The sequence below is a fragment of the Salmo trutta genome, unplaced genomic scaffold (assembly GCF_901001165.1).
Source record: "Salmo trutta unplaced genomic scaffold, fSalTru1.1, whole genome shotgun sequence".
Taxonomy (NCBI): Eukaryota; Metazoa; Chordata; class Actinopteri; order Salmoniformes; family Salmonidae; genus Salmo; species Salmo trutta.
The window spans coordinates 138,405-157,886 of record NW_021823258.1 but is presented as its reverse complement, the minus strand read 5'-3'; the positions used below and the strand labels follow the sequence as shown (position 1 = coordinate 157,886).

The window sequence follows — 19,482 nt, the reverse complement described above, 5'->3', positions numbered from 1 at the left end:
TAAACTACCGTACAGTACATATGGGTACAGAAACTACTAAACTACTGTACACCACATATGGGTACATAACTACTAAACTACCGTACAGTACATAAACTACTAAACTCCTTACAGTACATATGGGTACATTAGCTACTAAACTACCGTACAGTGATATGGGTACATAAACTACTAAACTACCGTACAGTACATATGGGTACATAAACTACTAAACTACCTTACAGTACATATGGGTACATAAACTACTAAACTACCTTACAGTACATATGGGTACATAAACTACCGTACAGTACATATGGGTACATAAACTACTAAACTACCTTACAGTACATATGGGAACATAAACTACCGTACAGTACATATGGGTACATAAACTACTAAACTACCGTACAGCACATATGGGTACATAAACTACTAAACTACCGTACAGTACATATGGGTACAGAAACTACTAAACTACTGTACACCACATATGGGTACATAAACTACTAAACTACCTTACAGTAGATATGGGTACATAAACTACTAAACTACCGTACAGTAGATATGGGTACATAAACTACCGTACAGTACATATTGGTACATAAACTACTAAACTACCGTACAGTACATATGGGTACATAAACTACCGCACAGTACATATGGGTACATAAACTACTAAACTACCTTACAGCACATATGGGTACATAAACTACTAAACTCCCGTACAGTACATATGGGTACATAAACTACTAAACTACTGTACACCACATATGGGTACATAAACTACTAAACTACCGTACAGTACATAAACAACTAAACTACCTTACAGTACATATGGGTACATAAACGACTAAACTACCTTACAGTACATATGGGTACATAAACTACTAAACTACCGTACAGTACATATGGGTACATAAACTACTAAACTACCTTACAGTACATATGGGTACATAAACTACTAAACTACCTTACAGTACATATGGGTACATAAACTACTAAACTACAGTACAGTACATATGGGTACATAAACTACTAAACTACCGTACAGTACATATGGGTACATAAACTACTAAACTACCGTACAGTACATATGGGTACATAAACTACTAAACTACCTTACAGTACATATGGGTACATAAACTACCGTACAGTACATATGGGTACATAAACTACTAAACTACCTTACAGTACATAAACTACTAAACTACCTTACAGTACATATGGGTACATAAACTACTAAACTACCGTACAGTACATACGGGTACATAAACTACTAAACTACCGTACACTACATATGGGTACATAAACTACTAAACTACCGTACAGTACATATGGGTACATAAACTACTAAACTACCGTACAGTACATAAACTACTAAACTACCGTACAGTACATATGGGTACATAAACTACTAAACTACCGTACACTACATATGGGTACATAAACTACTAAACTACCGTACAGTACATATGGGTACATAAACTACCGTACAGTACATATGGGTACATAAACTACTAAACTACCGTACACTACATATGGGTACATAAACTACTAAACTACCGTACAGTACATATGGGTACATAAACAACCTTACAGTACATATGGGTACAGAAACTACTAAACTACTGTACACCACATATGGGTACATAAACTACTAAACTACCTTACAGTAGATATGGGTACATAAACTACTAAACTACCGTACAGTAGATATGGGTACATAAACTACCGTACAGTACATATGGGTACATAAACTACTAAACTACCGTACAGTACATATGGGTACATAAACTACTAAACTACCTTACAGTACATATGGGTACATAAACTACTAAACTACCGTACAGTACATATGGGTACATAAACTACTAAACTACCTTACAGTACATATGGGTACATAAACTACCGTACAGTACATATGGGTACATAAACTACTAAACTACCGTACAGTACATATGGATACATAAACTACTAAACTACCTTACAGTACATATGGGTACATAAACTACCGTACAGTAGATATGGGTACATAAACTACTAAACTACCGTACAGTACATATCAGTTTGAGAATGACAGTGAAAATATGCTTTACTTCAACGGGATATGAATGTTTTAACAGTGCCCTCTTATCCTCTCCTCTTCCTCCTCCTCCTCTTCCTCCACAGGCTTATATTTCCTGACTGTAAGAAGAGAAGGCGAACAGAACCCCTTGAGGTACAGACCCATTCAGTGGCTGTTCCTATAGCAGCGGGTTCTGAGAGTGCAGGCGGTGACGTCCCGTCCTATGACAGCGACGGGGCCATAGGGAGCAGCTCTGGGATGGGGGCCTATCAGCTCCTCACCTGGGATCGCTACCAGCCTGGCCTGTGGACCACGCTCTACAACAGTAACTATGACATCCTGTGAGTGGCCTTCTGCCTTACGTCCCCTCACTCTTCACCAAGGCTCATGCCTTAAGCTGCCTGTCTTTAGTCTCTAACTCAAAGGCTATTCAACTAACGCTACATTCTTTTAAGGGACTGATTTTTGTTAAACTCATCGGCAATATCTTTGTCTTTTCCTAGCCAGCAGTAAAATGGTTTAGTCATGAGTCATTGTAAACAAAACCCATTTGGTTAAATTATTGACTGAAATGGACACAATTGACTCCTACTGTATGTTATTCTTATTGTACTTGGTCGTCCATAATTATAAACTGGGTGGTTTGAGCCCTGAATGCTGATTGGCTGAAAGCTGTGGTATATCAGACAGTATACCACGAGTATGACGAAACATGTATTTTTACTATTCTAATTACGTTGGTAACCAGTTTATAATGGCAAAAAGGCATCTCATAGGTTTGTGGTATATTGCCAATATACCACAGCTAAGGGCTACCCTGTTCAAAGGCTCTTTTGTCTTGCCCATTTACCCTCTGACACATACACCATCCATGTCTCAGTTGTCTCAAGGCTTAAAATCCTTCTTAAAATCCGTCTCCTCCCCTTCATCTACACTGATTGAAGTGGATTTTAACAAGTGACATCAGTAAGGGATCATAGCTTTCACCTGGATTCACCTGGGCAGTCTACAGTATGTAATGGAAAGAGCAGGTGTTCTTAATGTTTTGTCACTCAGTGTAGCTCGCTCTATTGTCTCTCCACAGCCCTTCCCCCGGTTACCATGTGGACACTGATAAAGGTTTCAACTACTCCACAGCTGACGAGTCCTTTGTGTGTCAGAAAAAGAACCACTTTCAGGTCACAGTTCACGTAGGGATGGCCGGAGACCCCCTGTACGTCAAAACACCCAACGGCCCTGCGCCAATAGACAGCTTCCAGGTCAAGGTGTTTGGTGTGAAGGTTAGTTTAACTCCATCCACATATGCAACACGAACTTACCTGGAACATCAGCGTTTGACCTCGGCAGACTACTTCAGATGATGCAGAGGCATTAAAAGCACTAGTTTTTTGTTAGTATGCAAGTTAGCAGGGTTGTGTATGTTACTTTCTAAATGTCACCCGTTACTCCCCAACCCTGCTAGTTAGCAATACTTTGACCATTTCTTCTGTCTCTGCAGCTTGAGGCACAGACTCACAAAGTCACCATAGAACAGTCACAGCCTGATCGCAGTAAGAAACCATTCCTGCCAGTCAAGTGAGTGTCCTGTCCTCCATTTCATTATACTATTTACTGTAGACTGCTGTGTTCAATGTTGTGAGTGTAATCTGTCATTCAAATCTGAACAATGACATAATTGTGATTAGAAAGGCGATCTCCACAAAACATGGCTGTGGTTGCAGAAACGTGATAACTATGGCTGAGATTCCTCCCATCAGCGGTAGCGCCACGTTCTAGCACTTTTGACATTTTAAAGGTCATTTCCCGTTGAGCCGTCATATGCACCGTTTACTGTAAACGCCGTCTCAGCCAACGCAGGAACGTTGCCTTTAAAAGGTATATGGTGCATAACCGAAAAAGGGGCGATTTGGATTGAATCTCGGGCCTAAATTTCGGAATAACATCTCATCCCTCAGAGTGAGTCTACCAGGGGACAAGATCACTAGAGTTACTCTGGGAAGACTGCACTTCAGTGAGACCACTGCCAACAACATGAGGAAGAAGGGAAAACCCAACCCTGACCAGAGGTTGGTTATTGCCATGTTATTGCCATGTTATTGCCATGTTATTGCCATGTTATTGCCATGGTATTGCCATGTTATTGCCATGGTATTGCCATGGTATTGCCATGGTATTGCCATGGTATTGCCATATTATTGCCATGGTATTGCCATGTTATTACTCAGACCCTCTAAAAAACATCACTTTACATACTAATATCATAATTGAAAGAGAAGTTTCAACATGTCGTTCCATGTGTCCTTGTGTTATGACCAGGTACTTCCTGATGGTGGTGGGTCTGTACGCCACAGTGAGGGAAGAGAGTTACCTGCTGATAGCATACATGTCAGAGAGGATCATAGTCAGGGTAAGTTCTGAACCAGAAGTACTAAAGCAGGGATCATCAACTGTTGAGCAGATGGTTTTTTTGCTCAGAATACTTGGGGGGCCAAATGAGATCACCCGGAGCCAAACTTGGCACGCAGGCCACCAGTTGGGGAACCCTGTACTAAAGCATGGGACTAAAGTACTAAGTACTAAAGCATACTAAAGTATAGGACTAAGGACTAAAGCATACTTAAGTATAGGACTAAGCATGGGACTCCTTGCTAAAATTAAGATTAAATAAAAAATACATAAAAATGTAATAAAATATGGTTCCTACCATGTTTCCATTGGACAATTAGTTCTAGAATGCACCGTGATCTAAATGGAACCAACCGTAACCAGAACTCTAAACTGTTCTGTGTTCCTCCACTACAGGCGTCGAACCCGGGCCAGTTTGAGAACGACAGTGAGGTGTTGTGGCAACGAGGACAGGCTCCGGACGCGGTGGTGTGCCAGGGGAGGGTGGGCATCAACACAGACACCCCCGATGAAGCCCTGGTGGTCTGTGGCAACGCTAAGATCATGGGGCAGGTTATGCACCCCTCCGACCGCCGCGCCAAACACAACATACAAGAGGTAGGAAGCAGCACATGCATGCTCTTATATAATACCTATCAAAATAATGGTTTTGGTGTGAAATAACAGGAAGGAACATAGAAATGCCTTCACAGTGGCCCAAGGAATGATATCTTACCTGACGGGACAATGTTCCAACTGGGTAGGTGGATTCAACAGAACAGTTGAAGAGAATATCTCAGATGAGGATCGTGGAGTATGACTACAAGCCTGAGTTCGCCTCAGAGATGGGGATCGATCACATACATGAAACAGGCATCATAGCTCAGGAGGTGATGGAGCTGCTGCCTACTGCTGTCAAAGAGGTGGGGGACATCACCTGCAGCGACGGAGAGAAGATCCACAACTTCCTCATGGTGGACAAAGTAAGTGTCCTTTCCCAGGAGATTTAAGGCCTGACAACATATGATCCGTGTGATAATCAGTATGAGGACTGCCAAGAGATCTGTCAGAGTTATGGTCCCACTGTTATGGTCCCACTGTTATGGTCCCACTGTTATGGTCCCACTTTGGGGTGGCAGGTAGCCTAGTGGTTAGAGCGTTGGGCCAGTAACCAGCAGGTAGCCTAGTGGTTAGAGCGTTGGGCCAGTAACCAGCAGGTAGCCTAGTGGTTAGAGCGTTGGGCCAGTAACCAGCAGGTAGCCTAGTGGTTAGAGCGTTGGACCAGTAACCAGCAGGTAGCCTAGTGGTTAGAGCATTGGGCCAGTAACCAGCAGGTAGCCTAGTGGTTAGAGCATTGGGCCAGTAACCAGCAGGTAGCCTAGTGGTTAGAGCGTTGGGCCAGTAACCAGCAGGTAGCCTAGTGGTTAGAGCGTTGGGCCAGTAACCAGCAGGTAGCCTAGTGGTTAGAGCGTTGGGCCAGTAACCAGCAGGTAGCCTAGTGGTTAGAGCGTTGGGCCAGTAACCAGCAGGTAGCCTAGTGGTTAGAGCGTTGGGCCAGTAACCAGCAGGTTTAGTGGTTAGAGCGTTGGGCCAGTAACCAGCAGGTAGCCTAGTAATTAGAGCGTTGGGCCAGTAACCAGCAGGTAGCCTAGTGGTCAGAGCGTTGGGCCAGTAACCAGCAGGTAGCCTAGTGGTTAGAGCGTTGGGCCAGTAACCAGCAGGTAGCCCTGTGGTTAGAGCGTTGGGCCAGTAACCAGCAGGTAGCCTAGTGGTTAGAGCGTTGGGCCAGTAACCAGCAGGTAGCCTAGTGGTTAGAGCATTGGGCCAGTAACCAGCAGGTAGCCTAGTGGTTAGAGCGTTGGACCAGTAACCAGCAGGTAGCCTAGTGGTTAGAGCATTGGGCCAGTAACCAGCAGGTAGCCTAGTGGTTAGAGCGTTGGGCCAGTAACCAGCAGGTAGCCTAGTGGTTAGAGCATTGGGCCAGTAACCAGCAGGTAGCCTAGTGGTTAGAGCGTTGGGCCAGTAACCAGCAGGTAGCCTAGTGGTTAGAGCGTTGGGCCATTAACCAGCAGGTAGCCTAGTGGTTAGAGCGTTGGGCCAGTAACAAGCAGGTAGCCTAGTGGTCAGAGCGTTGGGCCAGTAACCAGCAGGTAGCCTAGTGGTTAGAGCGTTGGGCCAGTAACCAGCAGGTAGCCTAGTGGTCAGAGCGTTGGGCCAGTAACCAGCAGGTAGCCTAGTGGTCAGAGCGTTGGGCCAGTAACCAGCAGGTAGCCTAGTGGTCAGAGCGTTGGGCCAGTAACCAGCAGGTAGCCTAGTGGTTAGAGCGTTGGGCCAGTAACCAGCAGGTAGCCTAGTGGTTAGAGCATTGGGCCAGTAACCAGCAGGTAGCCTAGTGGTTAGAGCGTTGGGCCAGTAACCAGCAGGTAGCCTAGTGGTCAGAGCGTTGGGCCAGTAACCCAAAGGTTGCTGGATCGAATCCCCGAGCTGACAAAGTAAAAATCTGTCTTTATGCCCCTGAACAAGGCAGTTGACCCACTGTTCCCTGGTAGGCCGTCATTGTAAATAAGAATGTGTTCTTAACTGACTTGTCTAGTTAAATAAAGGTTCAATTAAAAGAAAATATATATATACTTTGAAGAACAATGTAATGTCCCATTTGTATTGTATTCGTCCCCATAGGAGCAGATCTTCATGGAGAATGTAGGGGCTGTGAAGCAGCTGTGTAAGCTGACTGACAACCTGGAGAACAGGATTCAGGAGCTGGAGGTGTGGAACACACGGTTAGCCAAGCTCAAGAACATGGGCAGCCTGCGATCCAGCAGCAACCCTGCTAACAGCAGCAACCCTGCTAACAGCAGCAACCCTGCTAACAGCAGCAACCCTGCTAACAGCAGCAACCCTGCTAACAGCAGCACTAAACGGTAATGCCACAGTGCCACCAGAGGGTGCTATTCTCTATGCCCTCTTGCCTACAAATTCTCTTTCAGTTTTCAAAATAATTTGGAGACACAGAGATTTTCACCCAACATAAAAACATTTTTTTATTACATTCAGTCAATCAGTTTAGTCAGGGACTCTGTTTTCAGATCCCTGCTGAGTTTAAACAAATTTTTACATTTTATTTAACCTTTATTTAACTAGCCAAGTCAGTTAAGAACACATTTTTATTTACAATGACAGCCTACACCGGCCAAACCCGGACGACGCTGGGCCAATTGTGCGCCGCCCTATGGGACTCCCAATCACGGCCGGTTGTGATACAGCCTGGTGTGTATGAGACAGAGGGGTAGTACTGAGGATGGTTGAGTTCTGGATGTGTTGTGTGTCTGTCTTTATGACCAGGGTCACTCTCATGGGGACCATCAACACTTTCTCAGCTCAACCATAACAGCCCTACGGCTTCTGCTTTATGCCTCCTGTACTGTCAAATGTCTCCACTTTATTGTAGTTTAGGAATCTCGCCTTATGGAAGGACTGAGTTTGTACTTGTAACGGACTGGATAGGGAATGCTCAACATTCTTTGGTTTCCTAATACATTTTCAACTGTCATTATTTAACGTTTTGTGTTTCAACTGTCATTATTTAACGTTTTGTGTTTCAACTGTCATTATTTAACGTTTTGTGTTGATAATATACATACATGTGTTGTGTTACACAGGAAGATGAACAGACAACCACCACAGAAGCCAACACCTCTCAGATCTGTCAAGGTGAGGTAGAACTGCAGAAAGACTGTATACTTGAATAAGAACAGGTGTACAGAAAGTCTGAATCAAACTAATACCATTTATATTTATTCTCTTGTAGGCAAAGTTCCACCGCTGCTTAAAACACAAGTTTGTCCAAGTCAGCATGATCATTCTGGTAGCAACAATAGCTTTCTGGTAAGACTTCCTGTTACAACTGAGGAGGAGATGTTCATGTTAGTTTCATAGTGAAACAAAAAGTCTGACTGCTTTGTTAGAAAATACCTTTGGATATTGAAGCACTGCAATATACAGGTAACTGCCAAAATAAAGGAAACATAAAGTGTCTTACTAGGGCGTTGGGTCACCACCAGCCAGAACAGCTTCAATTCACCTTGGCATAGATTCTACAAGTGTCTGGAACTCTATTGGAGGGATGTGACACCATTCTGCCACGAGACATTTCATCATTTGGTGTTTTGTTGACGGTGGTTTCAGGCGCTGCTTCAGAATCTACCATAAATGTTCAATTGGGTTGAGATCTGGTGACTGAGACGGCCATGGCATATGGTTTACAGCGTTTTCATGCTCATCAAACCATTCTGTGACCACTCGACCCCTGTGGACGGGGGCATTGTCATAAACGGGGGCATAGCCATGGTAACCTAAGTAATGGCCTTAAGCATGATAATATAATATAAACAATAACCCTTAAGCATGATAATATAACATAAATAATAACCCTTAAGCATGATAATATAATATAAATAATAACCCTTAAGCATGATAATATAATATAAACAATAACCCTTAAGCATGATAATATAATATAAATAATAACCCTTAAGCATGATAATATAAATAATAACCCTTAAGCATGATAATATAACATAAATAATAACCCTTAAGCATGATAATATAAATAAAAACTCTTAAGGATGATAATATAATATAAATAATAACCCTTAAGCATGATAATATAATATAATAGCCCTTAAGCATGATAATATAACATAAATAATAGCCCTTAAGCATGATAATATAACATAATAGCCCTTAAGTGTGATAATATAATAACCCTTAAGCATGATAATATAATATAAATAATAGCCCTTAAGCATGATAATATAATATAAATAACCCTTAAGCATGATAATATAATATAAATAATAACCCTTAAGCATGATAATATAACATAATAGCCCTTAAGTGTGATAATATAATAACCCTTAAGCATGATAATATAATATAATATAATAGCCCTTAAGCATGATAATATAACATAAATAATAACCCTTAAGCATGATAATATAACATAATAGCCCTTAAGCATGATAATATAACATAAATAATAACCCTTAAGCATGATAATATAATATAAATAATAACCCTTAAGCATGATAATATAATATAAATAATAACCCTTAAGCATGATAATATAACATAATAGCCCTTAAGCATGATAATATAACATAAATAATAACCCTTAAGCATGATAATATAATATAAATAATAACCCTTAAGCATGATAATATAATATAAATAATAACCCTTAAGCATGATAATATAACATAATAGCCCTTAAGCATGATAATATAACATAAATAATAACCCTTAAGCATGATAATATAATATAAATAATAACCCTTAAGCATGATAATATAATATAAATAATAACCCTTAAGCATGATAATATAATATAAATAATAACCCTTAAGCATGATAATATAACATAATAGCCCTTAAGTGTGATAATATAAATAATAACCCTTAAGCATGATAATATAACATAAATAATAACCCTTAAGCATGATAACATAAATAATAACCCTTAAGCATGATAATATAACATAAATAATAACCCTTAAGCATGACAATATAACATAAATAATAACCCTTAATCGTGATAATATAAATAATAACCCTTAATCGTGATAATATAAATAATAACCCTTAAGCATGATAATATAACATAATAGCCCTTAAGTGTGATAATATAACATAAATAATAACCCTTAATCGTGATAATATAAATAATAACCCTTAATCGTGATAATATAAATAATAACCCCTAATCGTGGTAATATAAATAATAACCCTTAAGTGTGATAATATAACATAAATAATAACCCTTAATCGTGATAATATAAATAATAACCCTTAATCGTGATAATATAAATAATAACCCCTAATCGTGGTAATATAAATAATAACCTTTAAGCATGCCGGGATGTTAATTGCTTAATTAACTCAGGAACCACACCTGTGTGGAAGCGACTGCTTTCAATATACTTTGTATCACTCATTTACTCAAGTGTTTCCATTATTTTGGCAGTTACCTCTACCTGAATATAATATAATATTGAATGCTTTATCTATTCTGATAACTGTATCAGAGAAATGAAAATGTGAGAAAAGTTGACTGTCAGATCAGATAGGGTGGGACGTGACTGTATAAAAGCATTGGAGAGATTACAATATAGAACTTTACTATTCCTTTTCATATATCCACACTTGAAGTTTTTTGTTGTTGATGTACCTGCATTGTAAATCCCCTGGTCTGGGCCTGACGATGTTGTTTTTTCTTATGATTGTGTTATGTATGAGTTATGAAGTGTTATGACGTCCCTATGTCTCTTCCACAGTTCTATTGCCATCACAGCTCTCTACATGCTGACTCTGAGAGACGACACCGGCATGCTGTTTCCTGGAAGCACGTAAGACACACCACTGAACTGGCTTCACAAACTACAGGTGCCGCCAGCCTTTATTTGCCAAGTCTATGGTGCCAAGAATACTACTGAGACTTAAACTTTATTATCATCTGTGACAACGCTATCCAGAAGTGAATGTGGAATTAATTTCAAAGGTCATATCATGTTTTTTTATTTGCAGCAACGAGACCACTGTGCATCCTCTCTCCACCACAACAGTCAGGCCTACCTTAGGTAAACATCCTCTCTACACCACAACAGTCAGGTCTACCTTAGGTAAACATCCTCTCTCCACCACAACAGTCAGGCCTACCTTAGGTAAACATCCTCTCTCCACCACAACAGTCAGGCCTACCTTAGGTAAACATCCTCTCTCCACCACAACAGTCAGGCCTACCTTAGGTAAACATCCTCTCTACACCACAACAGTCAAGCCTACCTTAGGTAAACATCCTCTCTCCACCACAACAGTCAGGCCTACCTTAGGTAAACATCCTCTCTACACCACAACAGTCAAGCCTACCTTAGGTAAACATCCTCTCTCCACCACAACAGTCAGGCCTACCTTAGGTAAACATCCTCTCTACACCACAACAGTCAGGCCTACCTTAGGTAAACATCCTCTCTACACCACAACAGTCAAGCCTACCTTAGGTAAACATCCTCTCTCCACCACAACAGTCAGGCCTACCTTAGGTAAACATCCTCTCTACACCACAACAGTCAGGCCTACCTTAGGTAAACATCCTCTCTACACCACAACAGTCAGGTCTACCTTAGGTAAACATCCTCTCTACACCACAACAGTCAGGCCTACCTTAGGTAAACATCCTCTCTACACCACAACAGTCAGGCCTACCTTAGGTAAACAACCCCTAAATGCTATTTATATAGTTTTACTTTCATCATAGTAACGTTGTGATGTCTCATCATCGGAACGTTGTGATGTCTCATCATCGGAACGTTGTGATGTCTCATCATAGTAACGTTGTGATGTCTCATCATCGGAACGTTGTGATGTCTCATCATAGTAACGTTGTGATGTCTCATCATAGTAACGTTGTGATGTCTCATCATAGTAACGTTGTGATGTCTCATCATCGGAACGTTGTGATGTCTCATCATAGTAACGTTGTGATGTCTCATCATAGTAACGTTGTGATGTCTCATCATCGGAACGTTGTGATGTCTCATCATAGTAACGTTGTGATGTCTCATCATAGTAACGTTGTGATGTCTCATCATCGGAACGTTGTGATGTCTCATCATAGTAACGTTGTGATGTCTCATCATCGTAACGTTGTGATGTCTCATCATCGGAACGTTGTGATGTCTCATCATCGGAACGTTGTGATGTCTCATCATCGGAACGTTGTGATGTCTCATCATCGGAACGTTGTGATGTCTCATCATAGGAACGTTGTGATGTCTCATCATCGGAACGTTGTGATGTCTCATCATCGGAACGTTCTGATGTCTCATCATCGGAACGTTCTGATGTCTCATCATCGGAACGTTGTGATGTCTCATCATCGGAACGTTGTGATGTCTCATCATAGTAACGTTGTGATGTCTCATCATCGGAACGTTGTGATGTCTCATCATAGTAACGTTGTGATGTCTCATCATCGGAACGTTGTGATGTCTCATCATAGTAACGTTGTGATGTCTCATCATCGTAACGTTGTGATGTCTCATCATCGTAACGTTGTGATGTCTCATCATCGGAACGTTGTGATGTCTCATCATAGTAACGTTGTGATGTCTCATCATCGGAACGTTGTGATGTCTCATCATCGGAACGTTGTGATGTCTCATCATCGGAACGTTGTGATGTCTCATCATCGGAACGTTGTGATGTCTCATCATAGGAACGTTGTGATGTCTCATCATCGGAACGTTGTGATGTCTCATCATCGGAACGTTCTGATGTCTCATCATCGGAACGTTCTGATGTCTCATCATCGGAACGTTCTGATGTCTCATCATCGGAACGTTGTGATGTCTCATCATAGTAACGTTGTGATGTCTCATCATCGGAACGTTGTGATGTCTCATCATAGTAACGTTGTGATGTCTCATCATAGTAACGTTGTGATGTCGCATCATCGGGAAACGTTGTGATGTCGCATCATCGGAACGTTGTGATGTCACATTCAATTCTATTGTACAAAGAGGTGGTAAAAGTGTTGCTATCTGTCATGAGTAGTCATTTATGTGGAAATTGACCCTTGTTTGTTAGTAAACCCAACAACCACCCCTGTCCCGTGGACCCCTGATGTGGACTTCTGTAGCCTGATCTACTGTGAAGAAGTGTTCTGCTGTCCCACTACAGCCTCCATGGATAATACCAGCACCATCTCTCCTGCCCTCCTCTCCTCCACTGTATCTCCCAATATCGGGCCCTCTCTAGCAGGTGAGCTGGCTACTCCCTGTCTTCATTTACCAACAGCCATCTCCACTGTATCTCTTTCTTCATGCTAGCTTATCTTGACGTAAAACCTCCATGTTGCTGACCTTGAGTGAGACGTAGTTCTGATGCTCTATAAAGTGTTGGCATTGTGCTGCTTGTGATGCTGTAATCCCACCTTTTGTGGTTCCAACTCTGCCTTCTCAGATGAAGGGAAAGACAAATTCAATGAAGAAATCAAAGGTGCCGGAGATTGTAAGTCAAATTCTACCACATACGTTTGAAGACACATTTTATGCTAATCCAAATCTGTTATTTTCTGAGTTTATTACACAATACTTTAGAGTCTGACATCAGATTGTTGTTCTATTTTCAGGGACAAACACAACGATAAGGTCTTTTTTCATCAAAGAAAACGAACAGATGATTGACTCTCGGTACTGTGAGAGAGGAAGCTGTGGGTACGTCTTCATTCAGTTCCAACTCATTTACAGCTTTAGAATCAGACGGCCAAACTGATGGTCTACTTCATCTCTATTTCATCTGTTTCCATTCAGGTCCGGAAACTACTCCTTCCAAATCCCCATCAGCAAGTTCGTCCCTACCAACATGCGTGTCACTGTCCAGATGAAGTGAGTAACCAGGACATGCTTCCTCTTGTCTCCACTGTGTTTTCCACTTCAATAATTCAATAGGACTTGTCTTCCCACTGCAGTGGTGACAGATTGGCATTGACTGTGGACTCTGGAAGGTTTCTAAGAGTTTATTTTAGCTCAGGGGCTGACGATGGTCTGAATCCTCCCAGACATTGAGTCCATGCACGGGGGACTGCGGGAGCTTGCGAGTCAAAGGGCTCCATTTAATCCTTAGTGCAGTATGGTGCGATTTGGAATTTAAAGGCAATGTTTCCGGGCATTTGCGGAGACTGCAGTCATGTAGTTGCTGCGTATGTCGTCTCAATGGGAAATGACCTTTAAATGTCAATCACACTATACCGCAGATCTTCAGCGCTACGGATTGAATCGAGCGTTGAAGCTTTGTCTGAGTCAGACATTGGACCCAGTCTGGCAGGAGTTCCTGTTCTGTATGAGGAGATGAAGGCCTCTAAGACAGAGCTGCATAAGGCACATTCTCTCATTGTTGTTCACACGAATTACAAATGGTCACAGAGCACCTGGTACTGGCACCGGGGGTTTGTTGTAAGTACAGTAAATGACCACTAGGTGTCTCCTCTCCTCTGACACAGTACGACAGAGCTGCTGGTTGTCCACCTGTGTCATCATGATGAGACGTTTAAATGCTCTGCCTTGATGGACCATGATCAAACCAACGAAGAATACAATTTCATAAATACACAGGTATGGCATCCACAGACAACACTATACTGTGGTCGCTCTCTGTATGATAAATGCAAACTCTCTGCTCTTTGTATGATAAAAAGTGAACAAAGAAAGTAAGAAAGAAAGAAAGAAAGTGAATATAAAGGTTGAACGTGTTTCTCTCTTGTTCTCTCCAGGGCTACGTCCATGAATGGCCTCTGCCAGTGTCTCGATTCTACAGCAGCTCCTACCACTTCCGCTCAGCAGTGGCTGTAAGAACTAGAAGATTCTCAATGTGTCCTTTCCTAAAATATCAATGTCAAACGACACTGTCCCAGTAGCCTCACAACTACTAGGTGTTGTATGTTGTGGGGGGAAAACGACCCGATCTGATAACCACAATCGAACAGAGTTGTTAAACATTAGTATGTTATAACCACCCCCTCCCTTTACTCAACCCACCACAATGCTCTCGTCTCACCGTAATGCTCTCGTCTCCCCGTAATGCTCTCGTCTCCCCGTAATGCTCTCGTCTCCCCGCAATGCTCTCGTCTCATCGTAATGCTCCTGTCTCACCGTAATGCTCCTGTCTCATCGTAATCCTCTCGTCTCACCGTAATGCTCTCGTCTCCCCGCAATGCTCTCGTCTCCCCGTAATGCTCTCGTCTCCCCGTAATGCTCTCGTCTCATCGTAATGCTCTCGTCTCACCGTAATGCTCTCGTCTCCCCGTAATGCTCTCGTCTCCCCGTAATGCTCTCGGAAACTGAACAAGAGTTCACAACTGTCACTGTAAGCCACCCAGAGATGTTATTTAATGTTGTAACAGACTGACTACACCCTGTCACTGTAGGTCATCCAGAGATGTTATTTAATGTTGTAACAGACTGACTACACCCTGTCACTGTAGGTCACCCAGAGATGTTATTTAATGTTGTAACAGACTGACTACACCCTGTCACTGTAGGCCACCCAGAGATGTTATTTAATGTTGTAACAGACTGACTACACCCTGTCACTGTAGGCCACCCAGAGATGTTATTTAATGTTGTAACAGACTGACTACACCCTGTCACTGTAGGTCACCCAGAGATGTGATTTAATGTTGTAACAGACTGACTACACCCTGTCATTGTCATGGTTTAGTAGTCTATGCCAGATGTCCTATGCTTACGATGTCATACAGTCAAATGTATGTATGTGTGGTTGATTGAGGATTTGTTTCTGACCAAAACAAACTGTAAATCTTCATCTCAGAGAGGAAGAGGTGAAGCGAGAGGTTTTACTCTGCTCAAAATCTGCCCAGAAAGTGAGGAATTTTTGTATGAAGGTCAATGAGAGAATTTTGTCAACAAAAAATGTAATTCGTATTTTGCTACGTGAGGCTTGTTTGATTGAATAGAAGTTTCGTAATGGTTAGGTTGTTAAACGGACATAAGTGAAAGCACGTGGCATTTCGGCAACTTTGAAAAATAAAATAAAACGACGGTATCGGATTTGTGACTGTTGTCATAGGGATAGATGGAGAACTCAACATGGCTAAAACCCATTTTACCATGGGTATTGCCATTGAGGGCTTCCGCCATTTTAAAGTAGTCAACTGGGTGGAGATTCCTATGAGATGGAAGCAATCCCACAACGAAGAAGAAGAAAATTGACTACTTTAAAATGGAGATGCTGCCCATGCTGGCACAGAAGCTAAAATGGCACAGATACAAAGATGAGTCCTCTATCAAACTCTAAGGCCTGTTGTGCACACGCCTATCTACCCTGTCATTGGCTAGAATGGTTCCACCTGATCTCGCCTCCTCACGCTTGCCTTCCATCTTTGAGGACTTGTACAGTATTTCCACTGTTAGAGCCGTCACTTATCAATGTAATAGACAACCTTGGTCTGTCTCCATCCAGGGCCAGGCAGACTGCAGTACCGACCGTGGCTTCGTGGGGGCGCTGTTCACAGACTACCATTTCAACTTCTACCGGAGGTGTGAGTGAGGAAGAAGACCTCATCATACTCATCATACTGCAGGCCAGCCAGTGTCCAATGACATGTGTGTCAATGCTTCTCTTCATGATGTATGGAAACCGTAATAATTAATCCACTTTGTATTGTTTTTCTATGAAATGTGTTGATTGTTGAGATTGTTGTATATAATCTCTTTTACAAGGACTGTATAAGAGCATATTTATTGATACAGAATTACAGTAGGTAAGAGTCGTTTGATTCACTTTGCCTTGTGACAGTTCTTGCACTATGTGAAAAGAGATTGAACTGGAACAGACCTGAATAGGATCATTTTGTTTTCAGTAGAATGTAATGCAGTATAACAGGTTATTGATTAGTCATTAAACTATACATTGATCATGTCACACTGTTGGCACACAGGAGGACAGGATGAGTCCCAATGTAAAATAGTGCTTATATTTCATACTTGACTGTGTAGGTAGCTATTACATTTATTTCAGAAAGTAATTGTGTTGAATTCTGTGTTACTGCAAAATGTCCGAGTAATTACCAGGTAAATACCATTGGAAACTGTAAAATAAAGTACTGAATTCTCTGTTCTGAAGCAGCTACTTCCATCCAGGGTCAACTTTATCATTCAGACGCAAATTTAGAATGACGTCAGTTGCCTACAACACACACCACCGCCAACACAACTTTTAAACCAACGGCTACAAGGTATTCTGACCAATGTCTCCCTGTCTCCTCTCCTCTATTCTAACCAATAGAGATGTCTCCCTTTCTTCTCTATTCTAACCAATAGAGATGTCTCCTCTCCTCTATTCTAACCAATAGAGATGTCTCCCTTTCTCCTCTATTCTAACCAATAGAGATGTCTCCGTGTCTCCTCTCCTCTATTCTAACCTATAGAGATGTCTCCCCGTGTCCTCTCCTCTATTCTGGCCAATAGAGATGTCTCCTTCTCCTCTATTCTAATCAATAGAGATGTCTCCTCTCCTCTATTCTAACCAATAGAGATGTCTCCCTGTCTCCTCTCCTCTATTCTAACCAATAGAGATGTCTCCCCGTGTCCTCTCCTCTATTCTGGCCAATAGAGATGTCTCCCTGTCTCCTCTCCTCTATTCTAACCAATAGAGATGTCTCCTCTCCTCTATTCTGGCCAATAGAGATGTCTCCTTCTCCTCTCCTCTCCTCTCTATTCTAACCAATAGAGATGTCTCCTTCTCTCTCCTCTTTAAACCTTTGACATCATCCACACACCATGAGAGAGGGATTGGAGGAATCTGGAATAGAAAGTAACACACACACACACACACACACACACTAGAATGTAAAGCACACAACCAACGGCCCATAATCCGTTCTGACACAAGTATAAATCCTTCACATTTTAATTAATCTGAAATCCATTCCAACAGGAGACAAGAGATATCTTTGTGCAGCCTATGACCTATATGAGTGCAGTGTGTGTGTCTGTCTGATGGGGGATAGAGGGAGAGATGGGGGCGTGGAGGGAGAGATGGGGGATGGAGGAAGAAATGGGGGATGGCGGGATAGATGGGGGTGGAGGGAGAGATGGGGGGGGTGGAGGGAGAGATGGGGGATGGGGGATGGAGTGAGAGATGGGGGTCTCCATGGCTCTCTCTAACACCTCAGTTAACATGTGGTTGAGGTGATGTACTCAGACAAGCAACATCAGAGAGAAGGGAAGAGATGACAAAGATGGGGGGAGAGATGGGGGGATGGAGGGAGAGATGGGAGAGATGGGGGGGATGGAGGGAGATGGGGAATAGAGGGATTTATGGAGGAAGAGATGGAGGGAGAAGTGGGGGATGGGGAGAGATGAGGGACGGGGAGGGGGGATAGATGGAGGGATAGATGGGGGATGGAGGGAGAGATGGGGGAATAGATGGGAGATGGGGGATGGGGGAATAGATGGGAGAGAAGTGGGATGGAGGAAGAAATGGGGGGTGGAGGGAGAGATGGGGGTGATGGAGGGGGAGAGATGGGGGTGATGGAGGGATGGAGGGAGAGAGAGGGGTGATGGAGGGAGAGAGAGGGGTGATGGAGGGAGAGATGGGGGTGATGGAGGGAGAGAGAGGGGTGATGGAGGGAGAGATAGGGGTGATGGAGGGAGAGAGAGGGGTGATGGAGGGAGAGATGGGGGTGATAGAGGGGTGATGGAGGGAGAGATGGGGGTGATGGAGGGAGAGAGAGGGGTGATGGAGGGAGAGAGAGGGGTGATGGAGGGAGAGAGAGTGATGGAGGGAGAGATGGGGGTGATGGAGGGAGAGAGAGGGGTGATGGAGGGAGAGATGGGGGTGATGGAGGGAGAGAGAGGGGTGATGGAGGGAGAGAGAGGGGTGATGGAGGGAGAGAGAGGGGTGATGGAGGGAGAGAGAGGGGTGATGGAGGGAGAGAGAGGGGTGATGGAGGGGGAGAGAGGGGTGATGGAGGGAGAGAGAGGGGTGATGGAGGGAGAGAGAGGGGTGATGGAGGGAGAGAGAGGGGTGATGGAGGGAGAGAGAGTGATGGAGGGAGAGATGGGGGTGATGGAGGGGGAGAGAGGGGTGATGGAGGGAGAGATGGGGGTGATGGAGGGAGAGAGAGGGGTGATGGAGGGAGAGAGAGGGGTGATGGAGGGAGAGATGGGGGTGATGGAGGGAGAGAGAGGGGTGATGGAGGGAGAGAGAGGGGTGATGGAGGGAGAGAGAGGGGTGATGGAGGGAGAGATGGGGTGATGGAGGGAGAGATGGGGGTGATGGAGGGAGAGATGGGGTGATGGAGGGAGAGATGGGGGTGATGGAGGGAGAGATGGGGGTGATGGAGGGAGAGATGGGGGTGATGGAGGGAGAGAGAGGGGTGATGGAGGGAGAGAGAGGGGTGATGGAGGGAGAGAGAGGGGTGATGGAGGGAGAGAGAGGGGTAGAGGGAGAGAGAAGTTGGTTGTAGTGGA

The 19,482-nt window shown here is 43.1% G+C and overlaps 1 protein-coding gene across 2 annotated transcripts in view; it reads left to right on the top strand.

The window, feature by feature from the left end:
• The window catches only part of LOC115189930 (myelin regulatory factor-like protein), a 28,965-nt gene extending 11,832 nt beyond the window's left edge, over positions 1–17,133 (top strand). For both annotated transcript variants that reach the window (XM_029748440.1, XM_029748439.1), the window contains 19 exons: positions 2,152–2,388; positions 3,132–3,327; positions 3,546–3,622; positions 4,003–4,113; positions 4,364–4,454; positions 4,850–5,050; positions 5,197–5,415; positions 7,112–7,353; positions 8,092–8,143; positions 8,241–8,317; positions 10,765–10,836; positions 11,015–11,067; positions 13,076–13,249; positions 13,451–13,498; positions 13,620–13,704; positions 13,801–13,875; positions 14,490–14,601; positions 14,760–14,834; positions 16,469–17,133. In XM_029748440.1, coding sequence (XP_029604300.1) covers positions 2,152–2,388; positions 3,132–3,327; positions 3,546–3,622; positions 4,003–4,113; positions 4,364–4,454; positions 4,850–5,050; positions 5,197–5,415; positions 7,112–7,353; positions 8,092–8,143; positions 8,241–8,317; positions 10,765–10,836; positions 11,015–11,067; positions 13,076–13,249; positions 13,451–13,498; positions 13,620–13,704; positions 13,801–13,875; positions 14,490–14,601; positions 14,760–14,834; positions 16,469–16,555 — 2,284 coding nt within the window. In that variant the 3' untranslated portion in view covers positions 16,556–17,133. The remainder of the gene's footprint in view (positions 1–2,151; positions 2,389–3,131; positions 3,328–3,545; positions 3,623–4,002; positions 4,114–4,363; positions 4,455–4,849; positions 5,051–5,196; positions 5,416–7,111; positions 7,354–8,091; positions 8,144–8,240; positions 8,318–10,764; positions 10,837–11,014; positions 11,068–13,075; positions 13,250–13,450; positions 13,499–13,619; positions 13,705–13,800; positions 13,876–14,489; positions 14,602–14,759; positions 14,835–16,468) is intronic.
• Positions 17,134–19,482: the final 2,349 nt, after the last annotated feature.